Below are 13677 nucleotides of genomic sequence, written 5' to 3' on the forward strand. Positions count from 1 at the left end.
GTTCTGAACACACAGTGTGCACTTTGCACTGTGCATGCCTCCATGTCTGCCATGTTAGGGAACTTTGCTTGAAAAACCTATGCTCAGATTCCAGGCTATATATGCTATGAACCGCAGTGTGTTTACTATATAAACAAAGTTTCCTGTTCCTGTAGGTACATAATGGCTTAGTCAATATTTTCTTACTGTCCTTCCTCAGCATGTAAGTATCTGATAATACACCTTTGAATTCTATTGTGTTAGACTGTGTAAGTTTTTAAAATTGCTGTTTGAGGCTGGAGAGATGGATCAGTGGTTAAGAGCACTTGCTGCTCTTGCAGAGTTTGGTCCCCAGAACCCACAGTGGGTGGCTTACAGCTGTCTGAACTCCAGCACCAGGGGATCCAATGCCCTCTTCTGGCCTCCAATGACCACTATGCACATATACGTGTGTGAGTGTGTACTCGAGCGTGCGCAAGTGCACTTGCACACACACATACATACTGTGTGTGTACATATACATAATTAAAAAATAAAAATCTTTAAATTGATGTTTGAGGTACAGTCTTGAATTTTGTATATCACTGAATAGATTTTGAGTTAGGACAGAATTTCCAACAAGTTCTGATATGGTCCTAAACATACTTCTGTCATTTTGTACTACACATTTACATGAAGTAGAGTTCTTGGCACCAACAGTTACTCAACCAGAATATCAATGAACTTTGATAAACACTGAAGATACTCTATGCCCTGTAGTATCAGATATACAGCTAAGATATTTAAATCTTCTTGTCAAAATAAATAATCACATCATTAATATGCAAATTGGCTATCATTTCAGTAGGTGGAAAATCATATGTATACCAAAGAATTGTTTTAAAATAAATTTATAGTTTATTAGTGGTGAGTGTTCCATTTGCATGCCTCTTTAGATACTATAAGCCCCGGTCAGGTGACGGTATCTCAGGGAAAGGCACAAGGAGAAAATGTTTAAGAAGCCTGCCCTAGCCTAGGTTCTTCTGTGTGGGTAATTTTGACCCATTCAAGCCCCTGTTGGCGCTTTCCCAGGCTCCCTCCACTCCAGTCCTGTTCATTATATGGCCTGAAGCTGAGTGCTTATGTGCTCTCAGATGGTAGATAAAGATGGTTCACCTGTGGTAGACGCTTCTGCCATGACCGGTGGCACCTTGTCTGCATTTGTCTGTGGAGTGCTTTTGGCGTGAGTTCTCCTGAGCAGGTGCTGTTGTTGCTGTAGCTAGTCCCGTTGAGGGATGCCCCGTGTATTGTAGGATGATCGGCAGTCTCTCTGGCCTCTACCCAATCACATCAGGAGCATCCCCCTCCCCTGAGTTGTGACCAGAAAATGCCTCCAGACTTTGCCAAATGTCTCCTGGGGGATAGTGTCACCCTTGATTAGTGCCACTGATCTAGACTGAAGCACCCTCCCAGCGCAGGTATATTGGGGGTCTTCGGCTCAGTTTCCTCCATGACTCTGAACTGTGCCACATGCCTCCATCATAAAGGCAGTAAGCATGGCGTGGATTCCAGGTGACATTGTGGGAGCCTTTTGATCCCCGTAGCAAGGATTTTGGACCCCTCTACCTTTTAAATGTCTACACAACAGTATGATAGCCTGAGTGTGTACCCCATGTACCCTCACTATGTTCAGCAGTGAAGGACAGTCACACTATGGAGGCTTCTTTCTCACCTGCCTGCCTTTCCTACAGCATCAATAGGACCAGCTCTTCTGAACGAGTGTCTCCAGGTGGCCGGAGGGAGAGCTCCGGGGACTCCAAAGGAAGTCGGAACCGCACAGGCTCGACCAGCAGTTCCTCCAGTGGCAAAAAGAACAATGAGAGGTAAGGAAGCCCGGCTAGCAATACATTTCATTACAATTCATTCATAAGGGACACCTCGGAAGAGCCCTCTTGACAAGTCAAGGCCCTGTCTGAGCTCCAGGCCTTCTGAGATTGCATTAACGGCAGTGTGTGTGTGTGTGTGTGTGTGTGTGTGTGTGTGTGTGTGTGTGCAGCCGGCAATCATAGGTCACATCCAGAAAACCTATAACTCAGGCTTCTAGCTCCCATTGTCTGAGTTAATAATACTAATATGATACTGGTATTAATAAAGCAGTATCTGAGAAATTAGCCCACAAAGTGGATCTGAATTTCCAGGCGCAGGACCTCCCATCACCAATACACCTTCCCAAATGAATCTTGAAATTAATTTTGCTGGAGTATTTAAAGCTTGTCAGCAATGCTTTCTGAGAGGGACAGGTTGAAAGCTGGACTTTCTCACTCACTCAGGGGCTGTCTTTAATCGCGAGCTAACACCAGAATTACAAACCATTTTCCACTCTGGTTTCCTCTTCTACACTTACTCCTAACTTTGAAGCTGCTATGAGTTTAGTTTACAGCAGATTATGATAAATACTTGTGAAGTGCATAGTAACATTTTACAAAAGCTGCTTTTTGGCGTTTTAACAGCCCTTTTTAAGAATGTGTTGTTGGTGAGGTTCCTGTGCCTATCTGCCTAGTGTGGGCCTTGTTCCGGCCACACTCTGATTTTAGTTTCTCTGCTCTGGGAAGTCTGGGAAGGAGGCTGTTTTAGAGGTTAAGCTTGCTTCTTTTCAGATGTTCATGTAAGGAGACGGCTTAGTCAGAACACAGTCAGTTCCAAACCACAGGCTGTAAAGCTTCCAAGTTTGAAACTATGTGGGGATTCAGTCTTGTAAGGGATGCTTAAACTCCGCGTCAGTTTTAGCTCTGAAAAGGATCTTTGTAGAAGGAGTGGGAGGAAGAGGGGGAGAGAAGAAGAAGATAATGAAGAAGAAAAAAAAGATAAAGGGCTAGAGAGATGGCTCAGCAGTTAAGACCACTGGCTGTTCTTCCAGAGGACCCGGGTTCAATTCCCAGCACCCATGTAGCAGCTCCTAACAGCCTGTAACTCCATCCAATTCCAGGAGCTCTGATACCCTCTACCTGGGTTCTACACACACGTGGTGCACAGACACACATGCAGACAAAACACCCATCCATACACACAAAGTAAAACGATTTTTAAAAATACTGACACCTCTCTCTACTGTATGATAAGTTGAGTTCATAGTCCACTGACAGTTTCAGAAACCATGGACTCATCTTCTCAGACTATTAGTGCTTCTTAGGGAGAGATTATGCTAATCTCACGCTAATAGGGTGGTGAGACCTTGGCAGTGAGGCCAGGTGGCTACAGAGCATGCCCGCCAGGGCCTCTGGATGGCACTCAGATTGAGTTTGGTGCTAATCTGAAATGTCTAGATTTTGGCATCTTGTATGAACATCTGATTTTTATTAGGAATTTCCAGAAAGAATCTACATTGTGTAAACTCTAGACTTGTTTTATCCTTTAAATCCCATGGCTTTGGTTAATGTACTGGGTAAATATTTCCATAAAAGATATTTACAAAGGGATTTTTGAGAAATGCCACAGGAAGGAATTTTGATTTAGAAATGAGAGAATGGGAATGTTTGCAAAGCATTTTCTAAAAATAATCCTGGCCACTGAAAGTGTCCTCTTGAAGCCAAACCCTACATCTCATTGGAATCAAGAGACTGCCCAGACCATCATGCTGCCAGGAGGTTCAGAGAGGACACTTGGGGCCCCACTGGTACTGGAGGATACTTTGGGGCATCTGTTGGGCAGTAGGAGTGATAGGGTCAAGTTAGCAATGTGGGCATTGCCTGCCCCAGTTCCTCATTGCTCTCCCTACGTGAGCAGCTCCAGGCCTGCCCAGCTCCAGCCTCGCACCCCCGGCCCGGAGGCTTACTGAGGAACTCTTGGGTTCCAGGCTAGTACAGAGAAAAGCCTAGGAAGGGCCCGATGAGTTCTCCCCTGACTTCTGACTTTGTACGGTGAAGACAGGCTGGCTCCTCCCTTCACTGGGGCTCTGAGTTCCAGTGAGTCACCTTAGGTAGCTGCCTCCCATCTGAAAAGATTTGCCTGTTCGGTTCCTGTAGGCAGTGAATGGGAAGTCCGTGGAAAGGACTTGGCACCTTCACTTGGGAGAGCCCTGGGTTTTCCTCTGTAGTTTTGAGACTTTCATGCCATATTCTTTTCATTCTTACAAAGGTGCTAACTGGGAAGAAAACACCAGTGCTTAGTGCTCAGCAAAGGGTCATCTGTGCTGGGGCAGCAGAGCACAGGAAAAAAGCGCACGAGGCTTCCCCAACTCCTCAGCCATCTCTTCCTCATGTGTAAGGTGAAAGTGATGGATGACTCTGAAGTGACCCACCTTTTCTTTGGCTTGACAGGTTTAATGACATCTGTATGAATGGTCCAGGCCATTGGATACAACCCAGATCTTGTCTATGATTCAAATCTAACCATGATTCTGGGAACGGATGGCCCACCCCGTGATCCTCCCAGCTGCCAGCCAGGCATCTGTCGTGTGCTGACTGCAGAAGGGATGATTCCGGCTGGAGAAACTTTGATAACTTTTTCATGGTGGCTGGAGGCCGTTCCACTTCCTCTCAGGACAGCCTTTAGCACATAGGTAGAAGTGAGCACACTGACGTCACCCAGAGAATTCTGGCTCCGCGCTAATGTGTGGACTCAAACCTCACACATCAGTAGCCGTAATGCTATGTGTCACACTCCACGTGCAACGCTGTCGTTGGTGTAAGAGTGCCACGCTAGTGTCTCTATTCCTCAACAATAGTGAGGGCAGCTACAGGGCTATTCTGTGTGCGTTGTGCAACTCTTCACTCTTGAGCAGAGAATAAGTGTCCGGCAAGTCCCGGGCGTTCCTTGAATGTAGTAGCTTCCTCTGAAACAGGTGTGCGTTTCTTTTATTTAGAGCTGTATTCTTCATTAGGCTCTCTGTATTTTTGCTCCCATATCCCATCTTCTTTAGAAGTGATTGGTGGAGGTGACAGGCTTACTTGTGACTTGGTACAATCTTCACCTTCCATCTTAGAACGTTTAACATGTAAAAGTACTTTGCTTCTAACCCGCCTCAGGATTTGAACAGCATTTAATCTCTGTTCTGACAACGCTTCCATTAGAGACAAAAGCAATGTAGGGCAATGTAATATTTTACTTTATGTAATATTCATGGCAAATGAATATTAATAATTACATAATGAGTCTTGTCACACGAAGTACTTATTAAATTTAAATAGGGAGTCAGCAATAACATTCTGAGAGAAGAAGGTGATGTAGCCAGTACACTAATCCACTAAGGAATTTTTTAACTTAAAAAAAGTTTTAATTCAGAGAAATGACTGCTTATTCCTAAGTTTATAAGTACAGTTTACATTAGATGTAGCTGGACTGAGAAAGTGTTTCAGTTATAGCCATTGGCAGAGATGTGTCAACTTCATAAATAAGACACTATGTTTTTATCTACAGCCTGCTGCCTTGGGCTGCTTTTGTAGAGTAAGAACTCTCTAGCCGTCTGTTGGAAACTTGGTTGTCACGTACATATGCACTGCCCACCTTTGGAGTCAACCAATTTGAGGGAAAACCGAGTATCCTCAGGCCAATGCCTGTTCCGCTGGACAGCCTGAACCGTGGCAGGCAGCCCTGCTGCCTCACAGGCTGGTGAGGTCAACTGTGTGTGCTGTGCTCTCTGGCCTTTCCTCCTCTGAGAGCCCTACAGGCCGTGGCTTTGTCCTCTGGCCGCATCCTCCAGGTCCTAAAGGCTCGGTTGTTTGGCTTCTACATTGCCACCCTAGTGGTGACCTTCCTGCTCAGTCCGGGTCAAGGTCCTTCATCTGGCTCCTCATCCTCTTCTGGGCCCTGACATCACACCTCTCTAGCACGCCTCTTATTATTTTTCCCTCTCATTTAGAGTTAGTTTATCACACAAGTTACTTGAAAATCCCCAAAGAAGACTTGAAAGTCTCCTAAACTGTCAGCAGTGACTCAGGACTCACAGGACACTTTGCACATTCCCAACCCGCTCTTCTTTCTAGGGCACCGTGCAGGCGGTGTGGTTAGATTTGACATCACTGGCCCTCTTTGTTTTGCTGTATAAGCACAGTCCTGTGTCAGCAGACAGACTCATTTCAGATGTGGGTCCCCACACACCCAGCCAAGTACACAGGGCACTCTACACAGTTAGGTAGTAACAAGGTTTTCTTTAACACACACACACACACACACACACACACACACACACACACACACACAATGTATAGTCAACATGAGTTGAAATGCTTCAGAAGAGGTTTGCCTTTCCACAGGCTCTTCTCTCTAGCACAGTGGAAGGATTTCCTTAGAACAATGAAATGCTATTTTGAATAACCTGAACATCCCTACCAGATAGCTATGTAAGTACTGTGTATATTGGGGACTTTCAAAACAAAAAACCAGGGTTTCGCCCATGTGTTTCAGGTTAGCCTTGAACTTGCTATGTAGCCCAGTTGGCAAAGTCGTGTGCCACCGCCACCTGGCTGATTCTCTCTCTTAATGAGACAAGAGAAGGTTAAAATGATGGAGCCTGACGCTCACACCGAGTTTCCATCCCAGCCCTGCCACTTCTTGTTCTGTGATTCTAAGTTCCTTGATTTGGGGATGGAGGGTGGATTCTTCTGCATAGAAATAGTATCTACCTCATAGATGTCATGAGGATGGAATAAGTCCTCTCCCCAGCTTCCTCCACACGGGGTGACCCTGCAGCTGCCATGTGCAGCTATCATTACGGCTGCTCTATCCCAAGGTGTCAGGGTCCATGTGCACACGTTTGCTCACTCTTCCTCCCCCACCCCGGGAAAATGCCTCTCTTCCCGGGACGTTTTGTTTCTGTCACTGTGATAAAAAGCAACTGTTTCAGCTCACGGTTCCAGGTTAGGGTCTGTCACTTTGGGAAAGTCACAGTGGCAAGAGCTTGAGGAGGTGAAGCACAGTACTTTGGTGGTCAAGAGCAGAGATTGTGGGGCTGGGCTTGGGTTCAGTTCCCAGCACCCGTGTTGGGGGAGGGTCACAACCATCTGTACCTCCAGTTCCAGGGGATCCGACACACTCTCCTGGCTTCTGGGGGCACCAGACCTTCATGTGGCGTGCAGGCATACATGCAAGCAAAACACCCACACCCACACCCACACCCATTAATTTTTAAGCGAAAGAGTGGAGAATGAGCCCAGGCTTGCTTGCTTGCTTCAAGCCCCTCTCCACATTTACATAGCCCAGGACAACGGGGGGGGGGGGGGGATGCTCATATTCAGGGTAGGGTGGGCTCTCCCCGATCCCCAACTAACCCAATTAAGACAATTTCTCACAAGCTAACCCAATCCAGACAACTCCTCAGGGAGCCGCTCTTCCCAGGTGATGCTGGGTCATGCCCCATTGACAACGCTAATCAACCATCCACGGAGACATCTTAGAATTCTGCGCCTTTTACCCCAGCCTGAAAAGAAAGGAGTCAGGAACTCAGACAGTGCCTATTGCCTTACTCATTCAGGACGTATCAACGGCATGGTAACAGACTGGCGTTGGTCCCTCAGTTTCAGTAAGACACAACACAGACCAGTGGGGGAGGTAGGAAAAGGGTTTAGATAAGCAATTCACTGAGAAAGACACAGCCTGAGCGGATAAAACGGTGCTCAAGCCATCTTAAAGCGTGGACGAAAGTGGCTTACCTGAACTCGTGAGTCTCTCTGAGACGCCTCCCAGCACCTATTTGTGTTGTGGTCTTACCTCTGGTGCTGTGGAGTGTTGGAGTGAGGGGTGTGACAGTGTTTGCACAGACTTCAGCTCACCCCGCAGGGCTCAGCTGAAGAGCCCCTTCTTTATCCCCCATCTGAGGTAGATGTTTTGCGGAAAGACTGTGTGTGGCTGAGGGTCTGTTACCCTTCTCTGTGCCCCCCTCCATTCCCACCCATGACCTCTCTTGGGCTCCAGAAGGGCAGAGACATTGTCCTTTCTCAGTCTCTGACTCTGCAGCACTTTCCAAAGTGCAGGGAACACAAAAACTGCCCAGTAAGCCGTCCTAGGATGAATGAAATTACATAAAACCTAGACTCATTTAAGAAACTGGTAAAGAGCGCCACCTAGGGGTTAATTATTGATACCACGCTTTAGCCTTAGGGTTGTGTTTTGTGTTTTGGTCCCTTAAAGGATCATTTCACTCTTCAAGCCCTGGAGACATTTACCTCTTTTTTTGTTTGTTTGTTTGTTTTTGTTTTTTGGTTTTTTTTTTTTGAGACAGGGTTTCTCTGTGTAGCTTTGCGCCTTCCCTGGAACTCACTTTGGAGACCAGGCTGGCCTCAAACTCACAGAGATCCGCCTGCCTCCAGAGTGCTAGGATTAAAGCGTGCGCCACCATCGCCCGGCAACATTTACCTCTTAACAAGGTTTAAACTAACCGATGCTGACTTTCCTTAGTTGTTTGGGTTTTTGTGACTGTCAGCAGAGGGTTCCAGAGATAGAGATAATGTGGGTTCTTGTGGGTGAAATTGCCAAGTGAGAGGTAATCAGCTCCGGTGTGTTGGCACTTTGTCCTGTCTCATGAAGTCTGAGGTGGTTCTGTCCATTTTGTGGATGAAGGAGCAAAGCTTACTGAGGGGAAGCAGGGTGTGTTCCCCTGATGTACTTCATAGCTTTTTTTTTTTTTTAGAGCTGAGGACCGAACCTAGGGCCTTGTGCTTGCTAGGCAAGCGCTCTACCACTGAGCTAAATCCCCAACCCTGTGCTTCATAGCTTTGATTTAAAGGAACAGAACACCCCAATACCCTTGGTGCCCCTTCCATGACCTTTGGCTTTGGTGCCCACCTGTGTCACCTGCTCCTAAAAGCTATTCCCTCTTCCCAGAGTCCTAGATACCTGCGCATCCTTGAGGGATCGAATTCCTCTGTCGGCTTTCTCTTTCCAGTGGACCATTGTCTATATCTATGTAGATGTGTGTGCATGTGCGTGGTGTGTGTGTGTACTCACCTGTATGTACGCGTGTGCAAGCCAGAGGTTAATGTCAGTTGTCTTCCTCTGCTGCAAGCTGCAATAATATGAAGTAGGATTTCAGCTGATTATGACAAGCTAATAATACCTGGAAGAAGCCAAGGGCCTTCCAGAGGTCAAGCTGAGGCTCAGGGAGTCTTGGTGATATTGGCTTTTGATTATTAGCCATTTCTTGCTATGAATTTCTCATGTGCTATTGTAGCTTTTCCATCATTCATTGGGCACAATTTCCCCTTTCTAATGGAATGTTTAGATAACTTTCTCTGCAGTAACACAGCCAGGATCCCTAATTTCAGCCATTTCTGTCATTATCATCATTATCAGCATCCAGCCAGGACCATCCCCAGATGGATGAAGTATTTTATCAGAGATACCTTTGTGCTCTCTAAGAACAGATTCAAGCACCTAGACTATCTGTTTGATAAGGCCTGGCGGATGTGCTAAGCTTAACCTTCTCCTTTCCAAAGTCTTATCTCTAGTTTTAGATCCACCCTTAACAGTTAACTCAGAACTAAAGGGTTCCTACTTACAGGTATATGTAGCTGTGATGAAAGTTGCCTAGCCAAGTTGCCTAGCAACCGAGCACATTTCCCCACCCTGCCAGAAATGGTGGGAGCAGAGATAGCTTGGAGAGATAAAGGCCAAAGGGATAAAAGGCAGTTTTATTTTCAGAGCAGAGATGGAGAAGAAAAAAGAGAATGGAGATGGGTAAGAACTGGAGAGGAACGGACTGAGATGGGGGAGAACTAGACTGGAAGAGAACTAGATTAGAGAAGAACTAGATTGGAGGAGAACTAGATTGAAGGAGAACTAGATTAGAGGACTAGAAGAGAGTACTAGAGGAAAGAGATGGAAGATGAGGAAGAGCCAGATGGGGAAGAACTAGGTGGGTAAGAGTAAGATGGGAAGAACTAAGGAGATGGGAAAGAACTGGATGGGAAAGAATGAGAGAGAACTTCGAAGATGATAGAGAGGAACTAAGGACGAAGAGGAGCTAAGATGGGAAAGAACTAGATGGATGAGAACCTAGATGGGGCAGAATTAGATGAAGGAATTAAGGCAGCACAGAGGGTGTAGAGAGATCAGGCAAGAAAGGAGTTAAGTAAGAGAGCAGAATGGAAGCCATGTAGAGAGAGAACTGACTCAGAAGAATAAAGTGTAGGGACTAAGAGATTTCGTGTACGTAGATTTACTAGAATATCCCTCAGATTTATTCGCCGCCAGTAGTGCCTCTTCTGGAACTCTGGGAAAGCTGTCGAGGGGCTGGACCCCAACTGCTTTCAATATTCCTCAATCACTCCCCACCTTTTATTGAGATGGGCCCTCTCACTGAACCTGGAGTTCGCCGATTGGCTAAGCTGGCTAGCCAGAGAGTCCCAGGAATCCTCCTGTCTTTATCCCCTCGGACCCCGCCCCAAGCAGCACCAGTCTGTCTATGTGGGTGCTGGGGATATGAACCCAGGTCCTCTGCTTGTGCAGCAGGGACTTCACTGCCGGAGTCACCTCCCCAGCTCCCATAACTGCATTTTCCTATTTCTGGAAACTGCCCAGGATCAGTGACGTCAGTGTTCAGGGCTTTTGCATCTTTTTACCTAAGCGATCAACATCATGATGGAAAGAATTCTCTTCCTGTCTTTCCATCTCCTGCCTGGCTCCCTTGATCCTGTTTCTATAACCTCAGGAGGTTTGCCTTGCTGTCTTTTTTTTTTTTCTTAGTCTCCCCCCTACTGTCCTCACTCTTGCCTGTGAGCCTAATGCATAAATGACATGGAATCAGGACTCTGGACAGATCACAGGACTGTCACTCATGCCCTGACAGTGGGGACGAGCCAGGTGAGCCACAGAAAGACAGCTATTCTAAGTCTGACACAGAGCTGAAGCCACTAAGTGGTATACTGGACTTAAACAAACAGAAAAGGACAGGCCCTTCTCAAGGACAGGCCCATGCTGCATGTTAGGTAAAACGTCAAGAAAGACAAAGGGAATCCGCACACTCTCACACATTCCTCATCTGATAGACCTTCAGGGAGTGCCCAGAACAGACCGGAGTGGAATGTGGGCGGGGATACTTTCTGAGGTTCATCAGTGGTGTGCGATCAGAGGGGGAAAGCCTGAGAGAAGCCGCCCCCAGGCCCTGCCCCCAGTGCCAGGCAGCTGTGTCCCTCTGTTCTGCACTGGAAATGCCATGGTGGGCAGGATGAAGGTCCTGCATCTGTGGGCCCTTCTGCCCAGTGGAAAAGCAGGGTAAACTACAGGGCTAAAAGTGCTATAGACAAAATGACCCAGGGTGGGGCAGGAGTGGGGAGTGTGGGAAGTGGGGCCGGAGAGAAGACTGCAGTGTTGGCTGGACATCTAAGAAGGCCTCCACAGGAAGTGGCCGCAAGTAGAGACCCGAGCTGCAGCCGTGTGTCATCTGCAGGCTGATGTCCAGGAGGAAGCCAATGCTGCATACTGGAGTGTGTGAGGCAAGGCCACAGAACATCAGCTACAGGCTGGAGACAGGCCGGAGCTGCTTAGTCAAGGTGCCAGAAATGGCTTGCCTGGGGCCGTCGGGCCCCAAGGGAAACCCAGGTGTTTAGACAGAAAGGCCGAACAGGGCTTTTGCAGCCCTGATTTTGATGGCCGCAGTTCAGAGTTTAGACAGCGTCATGAACAGCCAATTCTGCTGCTCATGTCTGAGCCAGGCTTGAGCCACCGTGCAGGCAGCAGCCCCACCACCCATGCCCCACATGTGTGCAGTGGTCTGGAAGTCAGGGGTGGTGAGGGGTAATACCAGTGATCTAGCGTGGGCTAATGGGTGACTTCTAGTCAAGGTATTTTTCATTGTATTTCAAATTAGAATGAAGGAGAAAAAGGGTAATCTTAGGATTTTAGGGGAGATGGCTCTGTTAGTAGAAAGCCTGCCATGCAAGATGATGTGATGATGTGCTGGTTAGTTATTTTTGGTGTTGTTGTTTTGTTTGTTTGTTTGTTTGCTGGTTAGTTTTATATCAACTTGACACAAGCTAGAGTCATTTGGGAAGAGGGACCCTCAACTGAGAAAGGGGTGTTGGATCCTGTGGAACTGGAGTTACAAATAGTTTGTTTGACCTGCCATGTGGGTGCTGGGAACTGAACCTGGGTCCTCTGAAAGAACAGATACAGCTCTTAACCACTGAGCCACCTCTCCAGCCTCCCTACAATGTGTTTTACTAGGTTTTTCTCCCTCTTCTCCCCGCTTTCCCCTGTCCCCCATGTATCCCTGACTCCCCACAGCCCCCTTTCCACTCTTGAGTTGCATATGCTTTATTGCTCTCCCTCCCCTCCTCCTAGCTCCTCCCCTCCAGGGTCTCCTTTTCAATTTCGTAGCCTATACCCACTCACCACTACTTACACACATGCAGACAGACACTCAAGCTAGGATCCCGATGAGAGGATTTCGTGTGTGTTGGCTAGTTCTGAGTTAACTTGGCACAGGCACAAGCCATCAGAAGGAGGGAACCTCAATTGAGAAAACGCCTCTGTAAGATCGGGCTGTGGGCCGGGCGGTGGTGGCGCACGCCTTTAATCCCAGCACTCGGGAGGCAGAGCCAGGCGGATCTCTGTGAGTTCGAGGCCAGCCTGGGCTACCAAGTGAGTTCCAGGAAAGGCGCAAAGCTACACAGAAACCCTGTCTCGAAAAAAAAAAAAAAAAAAAAAAGATCGGGCTGTGGGCAGGCCTGTAGGGTATTTTCTTAATTAGTGACTGATGGGGGAGGGACCAGTGCATTGTAGGTGGGACCACCCCTGGGCTGGTAGTCCTGAGTTCTATAAGAAAACAGGCTGAGCAAGCCATGAGGAGCAAGCCAGTAAGCAGCACCCCTCCATGGCCTCTGCATCAGCTCCTGCCTCTAGGTTCCTGCCCTGTTTGAGTTCCTGTCCTGACTTTCCTCAGTCATGGATTGTTACCTGGAAGTGTAAGCTGAAATAAACCCTTTCCTCCCCAAGTTGCTTTCATCATGGTGTTTCATCACAGCAATAATAACCCTAACTAGAACAATGTGTGATGTTTGTCTTTCTGAGTCTGACGTATCTCAGTTAATATAATATATTCCAGATCCACTCATTTCCTATAAATTTCATTTTTCTTTGCAGCTGCATAAAACTCCATTGTGTGCCCGTATCATATTTTTATTCTTCTGTGGATGGACACACAGCTGGTTCCATCCCTTCTGTGGACAGACACACAGCTGGTTCCATCCCTTCTGTGGACGGACACACAGCTGGTTCTATCCCTTCTGTGGACAGACACACAACTGGTTCCATCCCTTGCTGTTGTGAATAGTGCAGCCATAAGCATAAATGTGCAAGTATCTCTTTGGCAGGAAATAGGACTCTGCTCATTTTAAGTAAGTTCCTTACGTCTGAGAGAGCAGGAAAGTTAAACCTAACACATTCGCCAAGACCACTCTCACCTTGAGGAGCCAGCTGTCCGCTAACCTATATCTGCTCTCCTTGAAGCACTTTGGTGAAAAGCAGGATTACAATCTCATTTACTTAATTTTGAGTGTATATGTGTGTGTATGTGTGTATGTGTGTGTGTGTGTGTGTGTGTGTGTGTGTGTGTGTGTGTGTTTTCTTTTGCAATTAGTTTGGCATTGTTTTTGTAATTAGTGCACATTATTTCCACACCATGCATGTGGAACATGGCTGTGACATATAGCTGTGGAGCTGTGGGAGGAAACACCCAGGTGCCCTTTAAAAAGTGTTTGGAGGCTGGGGAGGTGGCGCATCAGGTAA

The 13677-nt window shown here is 47.1% G+C and overlaps 1 protein-coding gene across 4 annotated transcripts in view; it reads left to right on the forward strand.

Annotated features, from left to right (window-relative positions):
* Positions 1–13677, forward strand: part of Eml1 (EMAP like 1) — a 157428-nt gene that overhangs the window by 108441 nt on the left and 35310 nt on the right. For 3 of the 4 annotated variants that reach the window (XM_059278953.1, XM_059278952.1, XM_059278954.1), the window contains exon 4: positions 1710–1841. In XM_059278953.1, the coding sequence (XP_059134936.1) occupies positions 1710–1841 (132 nt within the window). Of the gene's footprint in view, positions 1–1709; positions 1842–9536; positions 9628–13677 lie in introns of those variants that run through there. The other variant, XM_059278955.1, reaches the window with a different exon arrangement.

Source organism: Peromyscus eremicus, chromosome 14 (assembly GCF_949786415.1).
Source record: "Peromyscus eremicus chromosome 14, PerEre_H2_v1, whole genome shotgun sequence".
Classification (NCBI taxonomy): domain Eukaryota; kingdom Metazoa; phylum Chordata; class Mammalia; order Rodentia; family Cricetidae; genus Peromyscus; species Peromyscus eremicus.